The 25,398-nt window shown below is 42.9% G+C and overlaps 1 protein-coding gene across 7 annotated transcripts; it reads left to right on the top strand.

Moving 5' to 3' along the window:
* Window positions 1-416: 416 nt before the first annotated feature.
* kdm8 (lysine (K)-specific demethylase 8) lies at window positions 417-25,398 on the top strand. 7 transcript variants are annotated; one of them, XM_078558432.1, is made up of 9 exons: window positions 448-544; window positions 4,997-5,109; window positions 14,949-15,425; window positions 18,533-18,705; window positions 19,508-19,640; window positions 20,674-20,724; window positions 21,437-21,586; window positions 22,839-22,931; window positions 23,308-25,398. In XM_078558432.1, exons 1-9 carry the CDS (start codon window positions 511-513, stop codon window positions 23,470-23,472), a joined length of 1,389 nt encoding a protein of 462 aa, XP_078414558.1. In that variant the 5' UTR covers window positions 448-510; the 3' UTR covers window positions 23,473-25,398. The 7 variants fall into 7 exon arrangements, with proteins under 7 accessions (XP_078414562.1, XP_078414558.1, XP_078414561.1 ...); XM_078558435.1 differs by having other exon boundaries at window positions 455-562; XM_078558433.1 differs by lacking the exon at window positions 4,997-5,109 and adding an exon at window positions 678-765 and having other exon boundaries at window positions 467-562.

The raw sequence follows: 25,398 nt of genomic DNA, 5'->3' as shown, positions 1-25,398 counted from the left end.
AAGTGCTTTACTGCTAATTAAGTATGAGACATGCTAAATTGTAGGTAATAAGACAGGAAGAAGGTAATCAGTGCTGTGGCATGAACTGTATGGTTTAGTTGAAAAGAGAAGCTAATGTTTGGCTAAGAATTCCTGGCCATTCAACTGGCAAAGGTCAATCCAACACAGCATCTCATTTCCTCTGCTGACATTTCCAGCATTTAATGTTTTTCTTATGGTATATTCAATAGAACCCTTGGACTGAGCTCCCTGCTGACGCTGCTCAGGGGCACCACCCTTGCATTGGCTGGGCCAACTCACAGGGCTTTGCTCCGTGAACGCTAATAGTCATGAACACGCATGCGCACTCTCGACAGCGAACGCGGGCGGTTCTGTGACGTCTTGCCGCACAGTGCGTCACCAACTCTTGCGTGCCAAGCTGCGACGTTAACGGAACGTGTGCACAGAGATACATGATGTCATCAGCAATTGCACTAAGCTTGCGGATCCGGCGAGGGGGAAAGGTAGAAAATGATGGACAAAATGGAGTCTGTGATGTGGGAAGGTAAAGGGTAGATCGGAGGTGCTGAGGAAAGTAATTAATGGGTTTCATCTTGTGCTATTTTCAATATCTGTAGGAAGTGTGGATGTTTAATGTTATATATTTAAATGTTTTTGTTATGTCTCGTGGTTCCCAGAAGTTCGAAATAATCACACTTTTAGACTCAAATGCTGGAGCTTCATTAGATTCATCTCTCGGATCATAACATGTTCTGCAGATTGATGGTTATTTTGACAGACTGTAGTACAGCAGTGAGTGATGTGGTACTCTTGTATACATATTTATGAACAGTTTCTAAATCTTATTGGAATAATGTAACTATAATTCACGTTGGTAGCTATGATGTGGTGAAACAACGTCAGAAAAACATTGTTGAATTCTAATTTATCCCTCCCACATTTTGTTTTGCCTTTATGGCCATAGGGTTCCCAACTCTGGTTGGACATAACCCTGGAAGGTTTCATTGCATCACTTCCTGCCCAACATGTTCATCCTCAAAGTGCCATGTGTTACACTGATTCCTATTGGTTACCTGACATTCTCATGGTTCCCAAGCCCACACTTGCCATCGGTCACTCAACATGTCAATTCAAATGATGCTTCCCCTTCCCCTGCCATTGGTCACCTGACATATCCATCCTCATAGTATGCTGTCCCACCCCACACTGCTGCCATTGGTGACTTGACATAGAATTATAGAATGGTTACAGCACAGGGTGTCATGTCTGTGCCAGCTCTTAGCAACTGCAACTCACCTTGTCCCCACCTGTTTTGCCATTTCCCTGTAACCATGCAATTTTTTTTCTATTCGAGTAATTATCCAATTCCCTTTTGAAAGCTTGATTGGATCTTCCTCCACAGCAAGCTCAGGCAGTGGATTCCAGATCTTAGCTACTTGCTATGTTAAATGTTTTTTTCTCATGTCACCATTGCTTCTTTAGCCAATCATCATAAATCAGTGTCCCCTGGTTCTTGACACTTCCACCAATGGGAACCTTTACTCCCGTTCTATTTTGTCCAGAACCCCCCCCCCTCATAATTTTGAACACCTCTATCAAATCTCATCTTAACCTTCTCTTCTACAAGGAGAACAGCCCCAGCTACTTCAATCAGTCCATGGAACTGGCATACGAATTAGGAGCAGTACTAGACCATTTAGCCCTTCAATCCTGGTGCACCATTCAAGAAGATCATGGCTGATCTGATTGTGACCTCGATGCCACTATCCTGCCTACCATAAAAGCAAAATACTGCGGGATGCTGGAAATCTGAAATGAAAACAGAAAATGCTGGAAATACTCAGGTCTGACAGCATCTGTGGAGAGAGAATCAGTTAACATTTCAAGTCTGTATGACCCTTCTTCAGAGCCCCTGATACCTTTTGATTCCTTTGTTAGTTACAAATCTATCTACCTCTGCCTTAAAAATATTCAATCACCCTGCCTCAACCACTTTTTGGGGAAGAGAGTTTCACAGACTCACGACCCTCAGAGAGAAAAAATGTCTCCTCATCTCCGTTTTAAATGGGAGTCCCCTTAATTTTAAACCTTGTCCCCTAGTTCTGATCCCTCCCACAAGGGAAAATATCCTTTTAGCATCCAGTCTGTTAAGACCCCTTAGGGTCTTGTATATTGCAATATGATCACCTCTCATTCTTCTAGGTACAGGCCCAGTCTGTCCATCTTTTCCTCATAAGATACCCCTTCCCCCGCCAAGAATCAGTCGAGTGAACCTTCTTGGGACTGTTTCTAATGTAATTATATCCTTCCTTAAATAAGGAGACAAAAACTGTATACTACTCCAGATGTGGTCTCACCAACACTCTGTACAACTGTAGCAAAACATTCCTAATTTTATATTCCATTCCCTTTGCAATAAATTACAATATTCCATTTGTCTTCCTAATCACTGGCTTTACCGGCATACTAACTTTCTGTGATTCGGGTACTAGGACACCCTCCCTCTGTATTTCAGGGTTCGTCAATCTCTCTTCATTTAGATTAAATGCTGCTTTTCTACTCTTCCTGCCAAAGTGGACAAGTTCACATGTTCCCATATTATACTCCATCTGACAAATTTCTTACTTCCCACCTATCTTTGTGTCATCAGAAAATTTAGCGACTATACTTTAGGTCCCTTCATCCAAATCATTGATATAGATTGTAGATAGTTGAGGCCCCAGCATTGATCCCTGTGGCACTCCACTTGTTCCATCTTGCCAACCCAAAAATGACCTATTTATGCCTGCTGTCTGTTTCCTGTTAGCTAACCAATGCTCTACCCATGCTAATGTGTTACCCCTTACACCATAATCTCTTCTGTACCCTCTGAAATGCCTTCACATCCTTCCTCGAGTGTGGTGCCAATTAATGGCCACTTAAGGACCTCCTCCTGCTGCTGCTGTTATTTCACCAGTGGTGGAGAAGGGGTGGTGTTTGGGGGGTAATGCAGCTCTTGGAGACAGGACATCCAACCAAGTGGGCTGTGAAATCCAGTTGTGGCTTCCTCGGCCTCCAGTGACGGGCTTGCTCCAGCCCTTTCAGCCATTAGATGGGAGACACCACATGCAAGAACTAGGAGCAGGAGTAGGTCATTCATCCCTTCGAGCTTTCTCCGCCAATGGCTGATCTGATTGTGGTCTCAACTCCACTTTCTGCCTGCGCCACATTAGCCTTGACTCCTGTAATGGCATGGTGGATGATAAATGCTGAGCTGCACAAATCCCAGAGGGAAACATGAAACAGCTGCCAAAATGGTTTTTGCAACTTGTATAGTATGAGGAGTGGTTCTGAAATCAGGAAATGATTTTCCATACTATTTGTGATGATTTTATAGTAAAATATTTATTTAATGAATAAAGGGAAAAAACACAATTACATTTAAACACAAGAATGGCTTCACACAGTAAACAGTTCCACAAATCTTAACTTAACTACCCTCAGAGCTAACCTTTCCCTTTTCTGTTCAACAACTATCCTTATAGATTTTAAAATCTATAGAATTCCAGTAATTTTTACGACACTGTGCCTTATTCCCTTGGGTGTCCTCTGAGGCTGACAGCAACTGGATCTTCAGGTCTGGCCTTGTCACACTGTCTTCTTGGAGTTCTGCCCAGCTATCCTGCTGTCTTCTGGGAGATCTGACCAGCTACCCTCTCACATAGGCTTCAATATTTCCTTAAATGTGCACCTTCCCTTTGATCTCTCTATTGTTTCAACCAGTCTCTTCAGAAATGCTTTCTTTCCAGAATTGATTAAATCGTTCTTTACTTTAGCTCTTAGATTTGTAAAAACAAACTTACCCTATCTTTACCTTATTTTCTTACACCTTTTTACAACCTGCATATATCCCCTTTTGAACTAAAACAAATCAATTCAGACTATTCCTGTTATTGCTTTATGTAAAACTGAAGTTCCTCTTGGTTCATTAACATATCAAAACCACTCTTTACTGTTGACTTTAGACCCTTGCTGTCACTCTAGCTCTTAATCCAATTACAGCTTGATTTCCAGTACATAAGAAAATATGCCAAGTTATTACCAGAAGAAAAATGTTACAATTTCTTGTTTTCTTGACACTCCTTTGTCAATCAAAAATCTATCTAACTCAGCCTTGAATATATTCAATGACCCAGCCTCCACTGCTCAATGGGGAAGAGAATTCCAAAGATTAATGACCCTCTGAGAATAAAAAATCCCCCTAACCCCCGCCTTAAATGGGAGATCCCGAATCTTTAAACTGGCTTCCCTAGTTCTAGACTTCCCCACAAGGGGAACCATCCTCTCAGCAGCCACCCCATGAAGTCCCCGCAGAATCCTTTACGTTTCAATAAGATCACTTTGGCGGTAAACCTGCCCACACGATTCAGGGGCTTGGCGGTAAACCTGCCCGCACGATTCAGGGGCTTGGCGGTAAACCTGCCCGCACGATTCAGGGGCTTGGCGGTAAACCTGCCCGCACGATTCAGGGGCATGGCGGTAAACCTGCCCGCACGATTCAGGGGCTTGGCGGTAAACCTGCCCGCACGATTCAGGGGCTTGGCGGTAAACCTGCCCGCACGATTTACCTTTACTAGCTGCTCAAAAACAGACGGTAAAAGAAAGGAAAAGTCCATCCAAGATTCGGGGAAGAAAAGAGTCAACGTTTTTTGTAATATCAAAAAATCAAGTAAAGCTCCAAAAGGAATAGAGACTGATGAAGACAAGAGTGTTTGCATATCAGAGAACAAACTTTAATAGTCGAAGAGATAAAGATATTATATGTGGAGGTGAAAGTCCACGCTAAGTTAGATGGTTTGATTGAAAAGCCCAACAGTATATACGGGCAGAGTGGGTCAGTCACAGGTAAGAATTCTGTATAGGGATGGAAGTGCCAGAAATAAAATATTCAAACAAGAATCACATTCAGCTTAAAAGATGTGTTTGCTTGTTACTATTCTATATTTATGGTTCCTAGTTTTGGTCTCCCCAGAAGTGGAAACATCTTCTCTACAGCTACCCCGTCAAACTTGTTATGACGCGGCAGACGATGTGTGTCAGGCAAATCAAATCCACGAGGGAAACTTGTTGGTACTATCACAATGGTTTTGCAATTTGTATTTATTTTGAGATGCGTGCACTGAATTCAGAAGTAATAAGTCCATCAAGACTTCTAGAGATGTTTTTAAAAACTAAATTAAAATATTCATTAACAACAGATAAGATTTCAAGCACATACACAGAACTACAAATTACCGATATAATAATTCCTAAAATCCCTAATCAACCCGACTCACAGTTACACCTCTTTAAGGCAACGGTCCAAAACCAGATTTTAGATTTTAAACAGATCCAGCAAATTAACACAATACCCTGGACAGTGGAATTCCAAATGGCTTTCTTCTCCAACTTCAGTTTTGGTAGACAGCAGGCATATGCACGAATACTGGAGGCTTCATTAAGGCTATTTCACTCACTTCTGTTAGATCTCACAATGCCTTCCTCCTGATACATAGCCTCATTCTCCTTTATATATATTTTTCTCCTTTTAATATGTAAATGTTATTGTTTCATATGTCTTTGAAACTATCTTCCTCACAATATAAAAGCTTTCATGTTGCCACTATTTATTGCCAATAACCTTTGGGATAAATAAACACATTCCTTAGCCTTGCTTATCCAGCTATTTGTAAACAACCTAAAATCCCTTTGAAATCCAAGTCTCCCTTCATCTATCTAAAAATGCAAATTCCCTTCATACCTTACATGCTAAGCCAGCATCCATGTTTACTCATTAGCACACCAAGCACCTAGCTTCTTTTGATAAGTCAAAGCTTGCAGTCTATCTGACTTCAAATGTAATTAAATCACACACACACAGACTCAACTACTTATCCCCATAAACCTACTTTACAATAAACCAGAAAAATATTATGAAAATTATTATACTTTCATGACAAACTCTTTCATAAGTTTAGAGACTGTCAAGATACCCCTCAGCCTTTTCTTTTCTAGAGAAAAGAACCCCAACGACTTCAATCGTTTCTGATGGATATAACACTAAATTCTGGGCTGGTAATTCATTCAAAGGTAGAAGAGAGAGAGAATAGGGATAAAGAGAATATATACTAATTGATAAATGTGACAAGCTTTGTTCTCCAGGATTTGTATTGCAACCCCAGCTTTTCACCATGTACATTCATGACTTGGAAGAGGGATTAGTAGAATTTGCAAATAACACAAATTTGGAAGGGACACTAAATTGGGAGAGACAGTAAACAGTGGTGCAGCCAGGCCAGGACAGTTAACCTCAATGGCCCTAAACCACAGAGAAGAAAAATATCATTATGAATCCAAGCTCCTGATTGCTTTGCAATGACCCTGACTGGAAAATACATATGTGGAAACCCTGCAAGGACAGGAGCAATCTCAGCTGTGATGATTTCGGTGGTTGACTAGCTCTGTGCCACTGCCTATAGTCACACACGATGATGGCCATTTGGGTAAGTACTGCTCGTGGATTTGTATTCCAGCTAGGGTCTGCCCTTGTGAGAATAAAAAGAAAAATGACAAAGGAGACTGATTCTGTCGAACTGGAGTAGTGGATGACTGGCACTGGCACTAGCACTGAGCTCTGGTCTATAGCGAAAGCTCGCCAGGAGCACTTAACAAACTTCAAATTATACTATGTTCCTTAATTCATCTTCATCTCTTTAACCAACATAGGATTCATTTATCACAGTTTTGGAAAGTACAAATGGGCAGCAGTTTTCTTTTAATTTTATTACTTCTAAACTATGTCCAGAAACTGCTTTATGCATGAGCTAATTGGATTTGCCATGCCTAATTGTGACAGCTGGTTAATATTCACCGAACAGGCAGAAACAGCCACCCAGGGACAAATTAGCTGCAAATGAAATATAAACAAACAGATGCTGTCACTTAAAAAATCAATTCATCTCACAAAAACGAGTACTTAAATCTTATTTCCAGATTCTTTCAACATGCACGTTTGCTGCAGCTCTTAATAAGATTAAAAAAAATAATGACAATGCACTTTTAAAATGTGCACTGATTTACTGAAAGTGGAATTTGAAAATTATTGTGTAGAAGGAGACAGGGAATAGGTTTTTGCTATTTTATATCCCACACTTTATTAATTTATGAATATTGTGTTTCTGGAAAGAGAATCTTAATGGAATGGAAATCTGTACTGTTTATAGGGATTGGCAGTTTCAGCATTTGATTCAGAGGACAGGGAGATGGAAGTGGAAACCTATTTAAAAATCCGTTCTTGGTGTGTTAAAGATCTCATGGCACTGGTTCAAGCTTCACTATATGCAGTGACCATTCTGATTTATTTGTAGATGTTGGGTGAGGATCGTGGTCAAGTAACTAGCCTCCGATGTTGGCTTGACTTTCTTAGTAACATTATCACTTCTGAGTCAGAAGGTTTTGACTATTGGTCTCACATCAGGACATGTGCATATAATCTAGTGCTCTTGTACTTTGTCTGAGATACAGCCCTTCAGACAAGTCATTAAAATTGAAGACCTGTTTGATGGACCTTAAAATCCCATGTCACTGGTTCACTAATGTCCTTTAGGAAGGAAACCTGTTGTCCCTATCCAGCCTGACCTAAATGTTACCCCAGCCCCACACCAACATTGACTGTAGATTATGTGCTCAAATCAGGTAGTGAGTTTTGAGACTGAGATCTACCTTGGTGAGAGTGCTACCAACTGAGCCAAACTGACACCATGAGTTACTGTCTCTATGCAAGGTTTGACTCTTGACAGATCAGTTATCTTGCATAAAATTACTTTGTTTGCCTTTTTAAAAAGAACAATTCCGTTTGGAACTAAACCATTGATTGTAGAATCTGTGATTGCCCTGTACTTCCTGACACTCTGCTGTAGAGAATCCAATCGGAGCATTTTTTCTGTGGATAGTGCCATTTCAAACTGTAATTATAGAGCTTAACCATAAGGAGACTCCAGAAAATGGACTATTTGTTGCTGTCAGTCTCATTTTCATTCATTCCACTGGGACAGTGTAGAGTTGATTTTATAAACCTAATTGATCTGAACCAGGAGAGTTTTAAAGCAGAGTGAAACTAAGCCATGCAGACTGGAGAATTCTAGGTTTAGTCTTTGGCCTATGCTCAGTTATCTGATCTCAGCTGGATGGCACTGTGGAGGAAAGGTGGGGCATTTGGCTTCAGTGTTTGTGACTGTGATTCACAAGGGGACAGTCAGCCAGGGTTCCCACTCACTGTTGGTGCTGAGTAATCTCGCCTGGAAAGTTCCTATTGGATGAGATCAGGATTAATAGAAATTCTGAGACTGTGGCCTATCAATAAGCAGTTAATTGTTTCTTAGTCAAGCTGCTTGATAGCACAGTTGATGAAAGACACCTTCCATCACTTTCCTGAGGTGTCAGCTGTGGCTCAGTTCATAGCACCCTCGCCTTTGAATCAGAGGGTTGTGGGTTCATGTCCCACTCCCGGAAACCAAGAACTGTGATTGTACTCAAAAGAGTTGCAATCTGTGACTGTTGGTAACTCGAAAGAGTTTCCATCACTTTCCTTGGAGGTGTCAGCTGTGGCTCAGTACATAGCACCCTCGCCTTTGAATCAGAGGGTTGTGGGTTCATGTCCCACTCCTGGAAACCGAGAACTGTGATTGTACTTGAAAGAGTTGCAATCTGTGACTGTTGATAACTCGAAAGAGTTTCCATCACTTTCCTGATGATTAAGAGTAGACTGATGGGCCAGATTGGATTGTCATGCTTTTTCTGGACAGGATTTATCTAGGCAATTTTTCACTTTGTCAAGTAAATGCCAAAGTTGTAGCTGTACTGGAACAGCTTGGCTAGGGACCCAGCTAGTTCCGGAGCACAAGTCTTTGACATTATAGCCAGATGTTGTTGGAGCCTGTAGTCTTTGCTGTGTCCGGTGCATTTGCTGTTTCTTGCTATCATATGGCTAAAGACTAGCATCTGTGAAGCTGTGGAACTGAGGAGGAGGCTGAGATGGAGCATCCACTCAGCACTTCTGGCTGAAGATGGTTGCAAAGTCCAATACAATTGTAGCAAGACTTCCTTATTCTTATCCTCCAATCCCCTTGCAATAAAGGCCAACATGCCATTCACCTTGCCTGCCTTACCTGCATGCTAACTTTGTGTTCCTTGTACGAGTGCACCCAAGTTTTTGTGAACATCAACATTTAGAAGTTTCATGCCTTTTAAAAATGTTTTGCTGCCTAGATCAATTCTGAATCAACCCCAGTAAGCATGGTGGTAGTGTTGTACAACACGATAGAGGGTGTCCATGGTGTGAAGATGGTAGTTTGTCTCCATAAGGACTGTGTGGTGGTTACTCCTAAAATAGCTGTCATGGATAGGTGCATCTGTGATGGGTAGATTGATGAGACAAGGTAAAGTAACTTTTTTCCTTGTGTTGGTTCTCTCAACACCTACCACACACCCAGTCTGGTAGCGATGGCCTTCAGGACTCGACCAGTTCAATCAGTAGTTGTGCTACCAAGGCATTCTTTGTAAAGTCCCAGATCCAGAATACATCCTGTCCTCTTGCTACTTTCAGTGCTTCTTCCAAGAGGTGTTCAACATGGAGCACTGAATATTCAGCTGAAAGAGCTTGGTAGGTGGTAATCAGGAGAAGGTTTCTTTGTCAATGTTTAGCTCGACACCATGATACTTCACAGAATCCGGAATCAATGTTGAGGACCCCGGGGTCACTTCCTCCTTACTGTATATCACTTTTGCCACTACCTTTGGTCTGTTCTGCCAGGGGAACAGGATGTATCCAGGATGGTGTTGGAGGAGTCTGGGACATTGGTTGAAAGGTATGATTCTGTTGCTTGACCTAACTGTGGACAGCACTCCTAATTTTGCCACATGATCCTGGATGTTAGCGAAAAAGACTTTGCAGGGTTGACTGGATTGGGTGTACCTTTGCTGTGTCTGGTACCTAGATCGATGGCGGACCATTCAGTTTTTGTTCTTAGAACTAATGTGGCAGTTTGATAAAACTGAGTGGCTTGCAAGGCCATTTCAGAGAGCAATTAAGAGTCAGTTGCATTGTCGTGGGTCTGGAGGTCCACGTAGGCCAGACTGCCTCAGAATGCCATATTTCCATCCCTAAGGGATATAAATTCTTTTTGTGATAATCTGGTAGTTTCATGGTCACATGGCTGATGCCAGCTTTTTATTCTGGATTTATCTACTTAATTGAATTTAAATTCTTCAGCTGCTGTGAACTCATGTCACTGGATCATTAGTCAACGCCTTTGTATTAGTCCAGAGAATGGATCCACTGTCCTGCGTGGTTTGGGCTGTTCAGTCCAGAAATGATCCTGGTTCAATTCCTGCTCTACTAAGTTAGTTTATCTCAATCTGAGTGCTCCTATTTCCTTCTGAACCCCTGGGTCTGGCAGAGAGAAAATCAGCTAAGCTTATTCCTTCAGATCACTAACCCTGTGAATCCTGTATAAAGTGCATGTATGTGGATGTCAGGTAAAGACAGAATTAGCCCAGCTGTGATGCTTCCCAGAGTTGAATTGCTATTGAGGCTCTCACCTTTAAGAGGCCACTAGGGAAAACTATAATAGGGGCAGGCACCACTAGCATCAGTCAGTTCTTTCATTAAGTGCTGGAGGAGGACAAAGAAACAGAATAAGATCTTGAGCGGGCAAGTGCACTGCTGTTTACCAGATGGCAGAATGGTTTTGTTTTTCGCAAAGTGACTTAACCCTGGCCCTTTTGGCACAGTGACCCTAGCAGCCCTGATCAACAGAAACGTTAGGGATTCAGAGAGGAGGGAACAGTCCCAACTTTTGACCAACTCACCACACTGCTCATTTAGGCTGCAGTATTTCTTTAAATATCTTTCTCTTCCTTGACATCCTGAATATTTAATTTTAACAAAGTGTCATTTGATTAAATGATTGCAAACCTGAGCATGTTGCAAGTTGCAGAATAAATGAAGTCCTCAAATGAAGAGAAGGTCAAATGTATTAGAATAAACCAGGAACATAAGGATAAGAACATCTGTTTATACTACATTGCAATTGGAAGTTCATGCAACGTAGACAAACAAATGTAGAGATTAACAATCCACTCACGAAAGGGAATAGATGCAAGAAGTTCCCAGCTCACTTGACTGGCCAGTTTTGTGTTATTTATTTGGTAACTTTTTGTGCTAGTTATGTGCTAGTTCTTCAGCAGCCCTATGTCAGCTAGAAACATACAAATTAGATTTAACGTGACCGTGATTCAAAGTAATTCTCGTCTTCACCTGCCCCATCCTTGTTCCTTTACCCCAGTCTCGAAAGAATACCTCCACAGACACAAGTGAGGCTTCATTCAATTGTGGCTCAGTTGGTAGCACTCTCGCCTCTGAGTCTAGAAGGTTGGTTTATGAGCATAACTATCTAGGCTGACTCTCCAGTGCAATACTGAGGGAGAGTTGCACTGTGAGAGGTGCAGTCTTTCGAATGAAATGTTAAACCATGCCTCAATTTCCCCCTCAGATGGGCATAAACATGACACTGTTTCAAAGAGGAGCTGGGACCCCTGGTGTCCTGGCCAATATTCATCCCTCAATCAACATCACAAAAACAGATTATCTGATTATTATCACATTGCTGTTTGTGGGAACTTGCTGCATGCAAATTGGCTGCTGTGTTTCCTACATTACAATAGTGACAAAAACACTGCATTGGCTGTAAAGTGTTTTGAAACGTTCTGAGATTGTGAAAGGCACTATATAAATGCAAGTCTGTTCTTTTTCCATTTCCCACATCAGCTGTGCTTGTGCCCCCAGTGCAGGGCTGTGCTGAGTTGCTGGCAATAGCGTTCTGTGAATTCAGGTACTCTGGGAGATGAGTTAGACAAATCCTAACTATATTTCTTAGGAGACTACCTGTCGATACTGGTGCAGTGTCTCCGTGTGTGGGGCTGTGCTGAGAGAGACTTTGTTCCCTAGATGCATATTATTACCCTTGTAATCATTCCATTAACTTTTCAGAATCCAGTTTTATGATGTGTAGTTAGGTAATATGTTGTTTAATAGAGGGAATTTGCTGAATTGCTTCATAATCCTAATTGCTATAAAGGGAGCTGATTCCTCTGTTACTGCTGTGTGTTACTGTGTTATAGCCACTGAAAATGTGGGAGCAGGCATTGCTGTGGAGCACTATCTCCGTATCACATAATAAATGGGGAGGACCATCCACCTCTCACCTCTTGCCCTGGATGCTTCTGTTTGGTGAAATCAGAATTTCAAATGATACCTTGCTCTTTTCTAAAGTGCATGAGCATTGCTGAGCACAAAAATCAAATCTGATGCTGTAGTGCAGTACTGAGGGAACGTTGCAATGTCGGAAGTGCTGTCTTTTGTTTGTTTTATTTTGTTCATTTGTGGGATTTGATCATCACATTTGTTGCCCATCCCTAATTACCTTGAGAAGTTGCTGATGTTGCCTTCTTGAACCGCTGCGGTCCATGTGGTGCAGGTACACACACAGTGCTCTTATGAAGGGAGTTCCAAGAGTTTGACTTAGCGACAGTGAAGGAAGTCAGGATGATGTGTGACTTGAAGGAGTACTTGCAAGGTAGTAGTGTTTCCATTCGCCTTCTGCCCTTTTTCCTCAAGGTGGTAGAGGTGGGTTTGGAAGGTGCTGTCAAAAAAGCTTTGGCGAGTTGCTGCAGCGCATCTTGTAGATGCTGCCACTGTGTATTGGTGGTGGAGGGAGTGAATGTTTAAGGTGGTAGATGGGGTGCTAATGAAGTGGGCTGCTTTGTTCTGGATGGAGCTTCTTGAGAGTTGTTGAAACTGCGCTCATCCAGGCAAGTGGAGAGTATTCCGTCATACACCTGACTTGTGCTTTGTAGATGGTGAACAGGCTTTTGGAATTAATTACTTGCCGCAGAATTCCCAGCTCCTGACCTGTTCTTGTAGCCACAATATTTATATGGCTGGTCCAGTTAAGTTTCTGTCAAAGGTGACTGTCAGAATGTTGATGGTGGGGGATTCAGTGGTGGTAATGCCATTGAATGTCAAGGAGTGATGATTAGATCCTCTCCTGTTGGAGATGTTTAGTGCCGGGCATTTACTAATGTTACTAGCCGCTTTTCACCCCAAGACTGAATGTTGTCCAGGTCTTGCCACATGCAGAAAGGAACTGCTATGGTATCTGAGGAGGTGTAAATGGGACTGAAGACTGTAATCACAGTGAACATCCCCACTTCTGACCTCGTGTTGGAGGGAAAGTCATTGATGAAACAGCTGAAGATGGTTGGGCCTTGGAAACTACCCTGCAGCAATTTCCTGGATCTGAGATGATGATTGGCCTCCAGTAACCATGACCATCTTCCTTTGTGCTAGATATTACTCCGACCAGTGGACAGTGTTACCCCTGATTCCTGTTGACTTCAATTTTGTTAAGCATCCTTAATGCTGCACTCGGTCAGTTGCTGCCTTGTTGTCAAAGGCAGTCACTCTCATCACACCTCTGGAATTCAGGTTGCAACAGTGCCTACACTTCAAAATTACTTGATTGGCTTTACAGTGCTTTGGGACATCCTGAGGTGCTGAAAAGTGTTGTATAAATGCAAATCTTTCTGCTACTGTTTTGCCCACATTGCACTACAAGAACTGAAAGATAGCGATCATCACTAAGGGAAGTCCTTGCCTGCGCATCATTTGTCCCTCTAACCCAGAGTATATAGTGCAACAGCATCCCTACCCACCAGCCTTCCTACGATTAGCTAATGGCATAGGCTGGGCAGTGAACATGGGATATCTCTACTCTGTGTGGCTCTGTCGTTTGCAGGTTGGTGCATCTACCAGCTGAAGGAGCTACAACTTTGGTTATTTCAGCTTGCTAGAATTATTAGTTGGCCTTTTGAGCAGCATAACTGGACAGCGGATGAGACAGGAACTCAGCTGTAAAATGCATCTCCTTAAAATCTTCCACTGAGTCATTTGGTATGTCGCATTGCAGGAGATGGTTCATATACATGCCCTTCTAATAAGCTGATATATAATGTAATCAAATTAGTTTTGAACGTCCATCAGCTGAATTGCTGCAGATCGGCACGTCAGCAATATTATCGCTGTCACCAGTGGGTCACAGCTTGCAGGTCAGTCTCTATCCATTAGAGAGAAATCAACGTGCTCCTACTCTCAACTCTCAATGCAGCTGCCAACCTCAGCACATTGGTGGAGAGAGAGAGGGGAAACTGGCTGTAACCCTGAGAAAGGGAACTCTCAAAAAGAGCATTTAAAAAAGAAAAAGGTAGAAAAGGGGTTATTACTGTACCTGGATCCCAGTTTCCCCTCCAAAACAGAGCAGGTTAACAATCCCATCAGGAAAATCACAGGTTTGAAATGTTGTTAGTTAACTGAGTAGCATTGAATATGATGTAAAGGGAGAAGCTCTTTACAACACATATCAACAATTAATCCTTGCCTATTAATAATTAATGTGAGGATGCATCAAAAATCCCTCCTTTGGATGAACAAATGCTTCAGCAAGAGATACTCTGACAGATGACCATGTGAATCAGGCACCAGAGTCTCAAGTTGTGGAATACCAGCAAAAGTGTCTCGAGGAGAGAAATTAAAATTACACAGCTTGAGATAGTGAGGGCATTTCCAGTTTTGTTTGATATTCTTATGAATAATTGTTCTGTAGCTTCCATAACACATGTTTCGTTGTATTCTGTTAGTTTTATTAAAACAGTATTTGCAAAATTTGTTCTGGTTTATTTAGGACTGTCTCTATAGCAACTGTCTAATGAGCCAGTGAAGATTGGACAAGTCCACAAACACTGACCTCATCATAGTTGCTGAATGTGGAATAAACTTTTATGACAACAGCACTGTTTTCTTACTGAATCTGCAGGTTAAGAGAAACTTATTAAGGATGCCTTGTCTTTGGGATGAAGTGATGGCAGTATTACCACCCAGGGTAGAAGATTTAAGATTGGAGTTCAACAGAACAGTGGATAAGAGCCTCGTTTTCTTATTAAGACAAACGGCGGAGTTACTCTATGAAGGTCAGGACATAGCCAAGTGTCTACAACTCAGTCAGACTATTATAGACCTCTCCTGGGAGAAGCTAAACATTGGAACTTGGAGAGAGGTGGACAAGGAGTGGAGACAAGTCTACTCTCATGGCTGTCTTTTTAAAGCTGTCTGTTTGTGCAAGGAAGAAACAACAGTTAGAGAGGCGATAAAAACTTGCGACATGGGATTGTTGATGGGGGCGACCATATTGGACAACATTCTCATCAGACTGGTCAAAGTTCTTCAGAGCCACAAAACCACTGGAAAGAGGCCTTTAGAAGATGCTGCATCCCATCAGGAACTGAGCAGAAAGGTACTGTGTTTATTATTTTTGAGCCAGCTTTCTGTGTGTTATTGCTACTTTTAAAAATTTAGAGAATAAGTAAGTAACTCGGTCAGTTTTTTCCCAATTAAATTGTACAGGGACGGGACCTGGAAAGGGTGATGCATTGGGATAAGAGTAGACTAATGGGAGACAAGGCTGCTGTGCATGACAATTAAAAGGAAATGAGCTTGAAATAATTTCAAACCACTTTCTCACAACACAAATCTAAGACACAACCACCCATAATTCAATACTAATTGGCTATAAAGCGAGAGAAGTGGAATGATGGGTGGTATGGGAAATGGAAATATGAAACTGCCGAGTCGCTGGAGGAGTTATTGACAGTCCCGCACCTAATAATTAATTTACTTTGCTTCATGGCGGTTCTTTGTCTCTGGACCACAGAGTGACTTATATTATTGCCCAGTGTAATCAGAGGGCAAGGGAAGGTGATGACTGCAACTTCACACATACACACATAAGTATACAGTAAGAGGATAGGAAAGAGGGGTTTTACAGCTACAAGTAATGTAACAGTAAAAAGAGCCACAGAAATGGATATTAGTTCACGTGATTTCCAGAGTTCAGAAAGTCCAAATCCAGAGGGGGTTCCCTCGCAGAGGAGTTCCAGTTCAGGTGGATTCCTGGCTGAAGGCAGAATTGCAAAATTCCTGTAAGATGAGGGTGCCACAGTGAGATAATGTTGATATTCAGAGACTTGGTTTGTTTGGCAAATGGCTTCCAGATAAACAGGCTTTGAGGAGGGCTTGTTGCAGGCTGCATGATCAGCCTGGAGTCCTGCTGTCGAGTGTTTGCAGGTTGGAGATAAATCAGCAGACTGCTTCTGCGTTCTGAACTCTGTATTGAAATTTCAAAATGGTCATGAGTCATGTGACCTCTGTTCACAATGAGTTCAGAAATGGTTGTATATCTGGTGTCTGGACCTGGCTTTTGTTTGGTGGCTTATAATGTTCTAGTCATTTGCCTCTGAAAGAGTCATTATCCATATTGTTGACCCTGTTCCAGGTAGCTCTTGTCTTGGTAACCCTAGGACTCTGCTAGAGGGGGTAAGCTTATAAAGATGCAAATAACGTCCATTTCCTTTCAATAGTTTCTTTTTGAAATGAACCTTGACGGCCCCAGGTGTGAGATTCCATGAGCAACATGTCAGGGTATATCTCCAGTGTAATCCATATAATGCCTTAGTGGTCACCTTACAATTCCAGACATCAGATGACTTGTGGTGGCCATCTTTTGGTTCAGCAAATTTCATTTTTAAGTAAGTAAAAAAGAATCAAGTTTGATTTCTTTAATGCCTTAGGGACATGTCACTCCCATTTGATGTGCTCCCATGGCTGAGATCAGAAAAATCACAGGGAGAAGCAGCCACGTCAGTTGGCAGATGCCCTGCCATTGTAACACTGAACCACATGGGGTCCCAGTGTCAGTAGCCCCCCCCTCCCCCAAGTCAGGGAAGGCAGTCGGACTTTTACATTAGCGTCTATACCATGATCAGCCCCTGATTCGGCAACTCTTGCTCACAAATATGTGAATTTTGGGCTGATAAGTGGCAAGTAACATTCACGCCACACAAGTGCCAGGCAGTAACCATCTCCAACAAGAGGGAAACTAACCAGCTCCCCTTGCAGTTCAACGGCATTACCATCTTTCAGTCCCCCAACATCAACATCTTGGAGCGTTACTCATTGACCAGGAACTTAACTGGATCAGCCAGAAAAATACTGTGGCTACAAGAGCAGGTCAGAGGCTGCAAATTCTGCAGCAAGTAACTCATCCCCTAACTCCCCAAAGCCTGTCCACTATCTACAAAGCACGAGTCCCAAGTGTGATGGAATGCATTTACCTGAATGAGTGCAGCTCCAACAACACTCAAGAAGTTCAACACCATCCAGGGCAAAGCAACCCACTCGATTGGCACCCAATTAACCGCTTTAAACATTCAGTCCCTCCGCTACCAGCACACTGTGGCAGCAGTGTGTAGCATTTCCAAGATACACTGCAACAAGTTGCCAAGGCTCCTTCTGCAGCATCTTCCAATCTGCAACCTCTGTCGCCTAGAAGAACTAGGGCGGCAAATGAATGGGAACACAACCAAGTTCCTCTCCGAGTCGCACAGCATCCTGACTTGGAACTATATCACCTTTCTTTCACTCTGACTAGGTCAAAATCCTGGAACTCCCTCACTACAGTACTGTGGATGCATTTGCACCAGATGGACTACAGCGGTTCAAGAAGGTGGCTCACCACAATCTTCTCAAGGATAATTAGGGTGGGCAATAAATACTGGCCTTGTCAGTGATCTCTCATCCTATGAACGAATTTAAAAAAGATTGAGTGAGTGCAGGGCCAGGTTCGAACCTGAGTCAATCCCAGCACCCTGCGCACTAACTGTCAGCTGTCAAGCGACCAGTGGTCAGTTGGGTGAGGTAATCAGCAGCTAGAGCTCAAGCTAGTGAGAATCAGTACCTGCAGGAGAGGAGCGTGATGAATGTCGTATGTTTGTACGGTACATATGATTTTGGACCTATAGCTTCGAAAGCTCTACCAGAGCGACCAATCATCAGGGACTTTAAAACATGGGAACAGGAGTAGGCCATTCAGCCCATCGAGCTTGCTCTGCTATTCAATACGACAATGGCAGATCATCCAATTCAGTGCCTTTTTCCTACACTATCCCCATATCCTTTTATGTCATTGGTATTTAGAAATCTGTCAATCTCTACTTTAAACAAACTCAATGACTGATCTTCCACAGCGCTCATTTCATGTCTGTATCTGTTATAGACTAATTAATCGAGATTGACAGTTACGATTGGTCAATAAGTCAATTATTGTTGCATCATTCGATGACTAGGATGATAGAATTCGACGAACTTTGATCTTTGTCCATCCAGCGATTTCTGTGTTCCTATGAGAGGAGAAAACTGAAGAATGGAGAAGTCTGGCCATAGCCAGTCACTCAGGGCATTCTCTGATAAATGATGGGGAATTCAGCAGAAATCAAATGTGGGATTAACAGTAACTGCTGACAGGTTGCAAACTTATTGAAAATTTGATTGATTTTGTAATTCCAGAAGACAAGTGTTGTTCTTTCTTTGATACAAGAAAGCAGAACTGGAATGGCAGTTCCAAGAGTCCGATGTCCTTCACTGGAACGTTTCAGAGCCCAGTATCTCATTCCACAGAAACCTGTCATTCTAGAGGGCATTGTTGATCACTGGCCTGCTGTGAGGGATTGCAAATGGAGGTAGGTACCAGGGTGCCAATCCTAGGCAATTGAGAATCTCAATGTACTAAAAATTGGATAAACTGTCAGCAAGCTGCATCCTTCACGTTAAATCAAATGAGTAAATTGGGATCTTATTGCAATGATACAGCACTAATTCTGTACCAGTGTTAAGATGTAAAGGACATTTTCAAGAAGCTGTGTGCAGTGCACCTTTGCAAGCCTTTCTGGGTAGGAGTTTGATTAATGAGCAATAATTACCCTATCTGCAGTAACCTTACAATGTAATGATGCCATGCATCATGGTAACAACAGCCCAGTCATTTTTCTTCTGCTAACAATATGTAGGTCCTCACAATCCAAGCAAAGCAGCAGTGCAGTGAGACACTCACTGCTGCCCTTGTACTGTGTTAGGAGAACACGGAAGATGGAACAGAGACTAGGTGGCGTATTGAATTAAACACTAATTTTTCACTCTGGTACATGGGTTCCAGATCAGGCTGATGGATTAGAAGTGCCCGTTTAACTGATATGGTGGGGGAGTTGTGGTGATGTAGCACCTCTACCCCTCTGTCAGAAACTTATTGGCTCCAGCATCACTCCAGATAGAGTCGACTGTTCTCCACAGCTGGACTGATAAAGTAGTGTAGGGGGAGCTTTATTCTGTATCTAACCTGTGTCGTACCTGCCCTGGGAGTGTGATTCTGTTAACAGGCAATAAACATTCCCATCACTGAAGTCCTTCAACTTATTAGGTGACTTATATTTTGCTAAAAATATGTGCTCCTGGGTTTTATAGAGAAATTGACTGTGTTCTCCACAGTGTGGATTACATCCGTGACATCGCAGGCTGCCGCACTGTGCCGGTAGAGCTGGGCTCTCGTTACACAGATGAGCAATGGTCCCAGACCCTGATGACAGTGGAAGAATTCATTGAAAAGTATATTTTGGATCAGGTTAGTCTCCCGATATCAACACTTGTTCCCACCCTTTATGCTCTGAGGGATAGATAATTTTCAAAGCCAACTACATGTATCCATGCTATCTGTATTATATAATGTTATTAGTCACATATCACTTTTCTGAACATGGGGAATATTGGCTCAGCTAATAATGAGCTCTTTGTGCAGAATTTGTAGATTTTGAAAATGAGTTGTTGATGGAAAAACTTCAGAGTGTGTGGACTCCTCACACTGCCAGGGCACTTATTTACTACAATTACACATAATAACTCTTGTCCTAGTCCATGTCTTTGTCATCTCAAGGCTCAACCTACTTTTCTCCAATAATCTTCTGTAGCCATCCATCCCCTCACAAGTCTACTCTGTACTGCCTGCTCATTGCACACTCAGTTATACCCTGATCTCTAGAATTCTCACCCTGTAACTTTCTGGGTCAGCACCTTGCTATCTGCTTCTCAGAGCTTCCTGAACCCCAGTTCCCCATTGATGGTCTTGGCTCTGCTCCCTAACATCTTTTACGTTTGCCCTTTATCTCTCCTGCTCAGCTACCTTCTGCTCCAAAGTGCCTTTCTGTCTGTGAAAAGCACTGTAGTATAAATGGTTTTATAACCATATAAACCCCAGCCTTGCACAAAAGCCAGTGAGTTTCTTATGGCACTCTCGATGAGTGAGCGATTCTAACCTGCAGTTTAGCCAAGGGCCTCAGTGTATTTTCTGGAACTTGTTCTACGTAAACGGGGATCATCTACAAACACTTTTAGAGCTGTCAGGTACTTCGCTTTTTCTCTCCTCTGCACCAAAACTGGAAAATTTGCAGGCACAATCATCAGAGCATCCCCATTTAGGTAGAACATAAATTATGTTTAACCAAGGGTCTTATTGTGTTTCCTGGAACTTGTTCTACATAAATAAGTATCTCGGCCACCGAGCAGGTGTAGTGCTGGTGGGATGTGTGGTCTATGCTGTGTTACTTGCCCATTCTGTAATGTGCATTTTATATTCACTGACTTCCTGATTCCCCCTACAGGATGAGCAGAACCCCGTCGGATATCTAGCTCAGCATCAACTATTTGAGCAGGTGAGGCACTTTCTCTGCCTCTCCGTGTCATGGAATGAGACTGACCCAGTGGCTGGGTAACGTTTCCTGTCATAATTTACATATCTCTGTGTCCGTTCCTTTGTGTTTTTATACAGTTTCTTCTGTGCCATCGCAGTTACTTTATTAAGTGCATAAGCAATTCCGTGGGCACCAGCAGCCTTTAGTCAATTCAGCCACTGTATGTTTAAGTCAAGATAGTGAGGGTTGCCAAGCTATTTGACCACCAAAAACATCAGACTGAACCCAATCCTGTTTGTACCCAAGCATCAGGACTGAGAAATGTTGGCTGTTTTTTTTTTCTCTGCCATAGAGCTGAATGTATCCCTCTTGCTAAAAGGAGCCAGAGCAGCTCAGATTCTATATTAAACCTGGGCTGTTCTTGCTCCGTGAGGGACAACCCAGCTTTGGGTCGTACCTGGCCCGTCAGCGCCATCCGACTCTGGGTCGTACCTGGCCCGTCAGCGCCATCCGACTCTGGGTCGTACCTGGCCCGTCAGCGCCATCCGACTCTGGGTCGTACCTGGCCCGTCAGCGCCATCCGACTCTGGGTCGTACCTGGCCCGTCAGCGCCATCCGACTCTGGGTCGTACCTGACCCGTCAGCGCCATCCGACTCTGGACTGTGTGTATCATTTATGGAGTTTATTTTCTCCCTGTTGAATTGATTCAATTTATGTTCTTCTTTTCCACAGATCCCAGAGTTGCGACAGGATATTGATATACCAGATTACTGTTGTCTAGGAGATGGAGATGAAGATGAGATCACCATAAACGCCTGGTTTGGACCAATGGGAACAATTTCTCCTTTACACCAGGACCCACAACACAACTTCCTGACACAGGTGAGTAAAGAAACAAAATCAGCAGATGCTGCAAATACGAGCAGCATTGTAAAGGCTTTATAGTGAGCAATCTCGGATATTACGGCCAGATTATGGTGAGGATCCAGGTGAGCAGCCTGCCCCTTAGTTGAGGGCAGGACCAAGGTTAAAATGAGATGGAGAGATGCTGAGGTTAGTTCGTAAGGAAACAGCTTTTAAATTAAATCATGACAGCAGAACGAGGAGATAGATTCTGGGTAAAGTGAATAGGACCGGTTTAGGGATTGTTTTCATACAGCGATCAACAACTGGATGGGAATCCTAGCTGGATAGTGCAAGAAAAACCCCAGAATCATTTAACAGAATGGTTGAATGGCTGCAGTATCCTGTGTCTATATAGTGAAGTATTGATTAGGTGACGCCATTCTAAGGATTTAAAAGTCTGTATATTGTAGGCAGAAGTGGAGCGTGAGGGAGGTGTGGAGTTCTTCAACATAAAGTCAAGTGGTATGGTCTGCAGTGTGTCATTTAAAGGACTCACTACTTCTATTTAAACCAGATGATTCACTGAACACCAACCTTGCCCTGGATGATGGCTACTTTCCATACTGCTGCAAGAGCCTGATATCATCAAGGAGTGACTGTGTTGTGTCTAGTTTTCTGCAAATACTAGCCTACCTCCTCTCTGCCTGTCATGTGAGGCTGCCTTGAATCACACTGTCCAGTCAAATCTTGCCTATTGAAGGGAGCTATGTGTTGCAAGCATTGCCACCCAGTGTGTTATAAGTAAGGGTGTTCTATTAGGGGATTGTACACCTTAATAAAATTTTAATCAGTGTCTGGGCCATGCTTGTTGTATGGTGGTGAAGGATTTGTTAGAATGATGTTGAATGTGTACCTCATTGGAGTTAATATCATTTACTGACTCCTAGAGAGGTTAGAAGTTAATCTCCAAGACATGGTACCATTTGAACCACATTTCAACTAATCAAGGAAAAAGTTTATTTTATAGCTGGAGATTCTTTCAGAATTTTTTCATTTGCGTGTGTAAACATGTGTGCATGTGTTTCCATATGTGCATGCACTGTGCATGTATGCATGTACACACTAGCACATCTTCTGCCCGAATTTATGCATGAAGGTTGGTCACTTGAGTTAGGTCTGAGGGACAGCTGCTGACACCAGTAAGAGTTGGAGCAGAGCAGGTAAAACAGATGACTAGAAGATTGCCTTTTTCTGTGTGAGAAACTTGAAACCATTCTCTCCTTTGCAGGTGGTGGGACAGAAATATATCCGCCTGTATTCCCCAGCACAAACTGCAAAGCTGCATCCTCATCCGACCCAGCTACTGCACAACACCAGTCAGGTAGGAAAGCAGCTTTCTGAGTTGGGGAGGAACACGGGGTCAGGTTTCTGCAGAAAATGGGCTGAGGTGGGTGGAGAAGACTGTTATCATTGGGGTAGATGCAAGCTTGGTGATGGAGTAGATATGTGGTCAGAAGTTCAGTCCAGGGTCACATAGCATTGCAGAGGTTGCAAAACGTCTGGTTCAGCCTCAGACCATCACCAGGGAGTGGGTGAATAGACAGGGTTTGTGGTAGGGACCAATCTTTCATTCTCCCTGCGCTAATCCATTTATCCCAGTTGGTTGATCCTATTAACTGAGTGTGTTGTCCTTCTGACAGGATTGGGCTGATTATCTGATCCCAGCTCCAGGTTACCGACATTTATGTTGTTTTCAGGTGGATGTGGAGAACCCGGATTTGGTAAATTTTCCAGAATTTCAACTGGCTGATTTCCAGGAATGCACACTAAGTCCAGGAGAGGTCCTGTTTATCCCGGTCAAGTACTGGCACTACGTGAGGTCATTGGACATCAGCTTCTCTGTCAGTTTCTGGTGGTCCTGACCGTTTTCATCTAGTTGTGGACAATTTCTCAATCCTGGAACTAAATGTTGCAGCAGAGAATTCCAGCAACCAACCTGAGACAGAGAGAGAAGACGGGATGGTGACAAAGAGCAGCAGAAGGAGCAAGGCTGAGACAGACAGAGAGAGAGAGTCAGACTAAGTGAGAAAGATAGCCAGAGACAGAGTGATGAACAGAAAGTGACGAAGAGAGACGGAGCAATTGAGAAGAACAGAGGAAGAGATGGAACAAGAGACGGTTTCACATCATGTGCAAGCTTTGAGCATTAGTCTGTTATTGATCGAAAAGTGTATTTCTTATTGCAGCTGCTGTCCCTCCCCCTCAGATTAAACCACATTCTCATCAGGACCCGATCACAGCTGAGTGTAGTTCATTTGATCTGCTCTGAGATGTGAGTGCAGAAGACCAGCAGAGATTCTCCCAGGACTGACAGCAAAGCTTTCTTCAGTCATGCCTCTGAGCAGCTGCTCGAGTCCAGAGCATGTCGGATGCTGCAAAACCTTCTCACAGAAGAAGAATGAAAGGAGAATGTATTATTCTTAATGGGAGAGGAGAGGTTTTTAAATGCAGAGAACTTCCCTGGCCCCCTCCAATGGAAGTGTGTAAAACTGGGAGATGATTCTGTCCAATGAGGTGCTTCATTAATTTGGTTGCTCTTTAGCATCAGCACCATATGCTGAAGAGTTCCCTGTCAGGTCTCCCAGCAAGAGGCCCCACATGGTGATGTTCCACAATGACTACCATTCTTCCTGTTCTAGTTTTGGCTGCAGTTTAAACAGTGTTGGTACTGACTGGGATATCCCTTGGCCAAGGAATCAAATCATCTCCCAGATAAATATAAAAGATCCCTTGCACTGTTCAGTAATCAAGAGTTCACCCCTCACCTTTCCCTTAACCAGCAGAGTAATTGGGTCATTTGCCTCACTACTGTTTTGTGGGATTTTGCTGTGTGCTAATGAGCCACTGTAATTCCCCACAGAATGTGGCTGGTACAATGTAATCCATCAGTTATGAAGCATTTTGGGATGTTTCTGAGACAGACAAAGTTCCTTCTCTATATGTGCCAAGTTGAACTTTATTTTGGAGAAGGGCAACACGTGCTATCACAACGCAATGAACTGATTTTGGACAATAACTGGCCACAGAGCTGGAATCCCATCTTTTGTGTGATTCACCAAAAATAACATGGTTTTCTTTGCTTTACAATTGAGTTTTGTTTCTTCAGCTGTATGGAACCGAAAGGATTAAACTGAAAGCAGTGCCGCACTGACACCTGGTGCCAAATGTGGGTATTACCCCGCTCTCTCAGAAACACTGCATGCAGAGCCTGAGGCCTCCATTTTCAGTGAAACACTTGATTTTTCATACCCAGCAGTACAGTATTCAGCTCTCTACCTAATTGATAGCTGAATGAGAAAATGCATGATAACTGACTGAATTTGTTTTATGGCATTGTTAAAAACAGCCAAGGTTCCTGGTCCCTGATTGCTGTCCTGGAATAGTTTGTGTTTGAGAATGTTAGGTAAAGACAGGAACTGGCTGAACCATGATATTCCCCACACGCTCTCCAGTCTCCCACAAGCTGGTTGTTCACTTGGGTGAGCTATTGAGGTGACTGCTGGAGGCAAAACAATGGGAGTGGGGTGGGAGGCAAAATTCATTCCAAGCTGTTCTGTTCAGAATTACCCCTCTTGTTCCATTTTGCTATAATTCTAATTGTGCTCAGAGCACAGTGTGGGCATGACATGCTGATCAATATGTGTACGAGGAACTTCTGGCCCCCAGTCACTTTCAGACTGAGTTTCAATCCTGTAGGTTATAGGTTGATGCTGCCAGTGAGCTCCAGTATCACAGCTTAGTCTTTGACTTAGTTTGTCTGTGATAATTAAACCATGTTAAATCAGAAA

The sequence above is a fragment of the Cetorhinus maximus genome, chromosome 15, assembly GCF_964194155.1.
Source record: "Cetorhinus maximus chromosome 15, sCetMax3.hap1.1, whole genome shotgun sequence".
NCBI lineage: Eukaryota > Metazoa > Chordata > Chondrichthyes > Lamniformes > Cetorhinidae > Cetorhinus > Cetorhinus maximus.
The sequence above is the reverse complement of the archived record's forward strand: the minus strand, read 5'-3'. Positions and strand labels throughout refer to the sequence as shown.

Bases quoted from the DNA above. Each gene is read 5' to 3' on its own strand.
- kdm8 (XM_078558432.1), top strand. From the start codon at position 511: ATGATGGACAAAATGGAGTCTGTGATGTGGGAAG. The intron at 5,110-14,948 runs GTACTATCACAA...CTGAATCTGCAG, and splicing joins TCCACGAGGGAAACTTGTTG to GTTAAGAGAAACTTATTAAG. The intron at 15,426-18,532 runs GTACTGTGTTTA...TTGTAATTCCAG, and splicing joins ATCAGGAACTGAGCAGAAAG to AAGACAAGTGTTGTTCTTTC.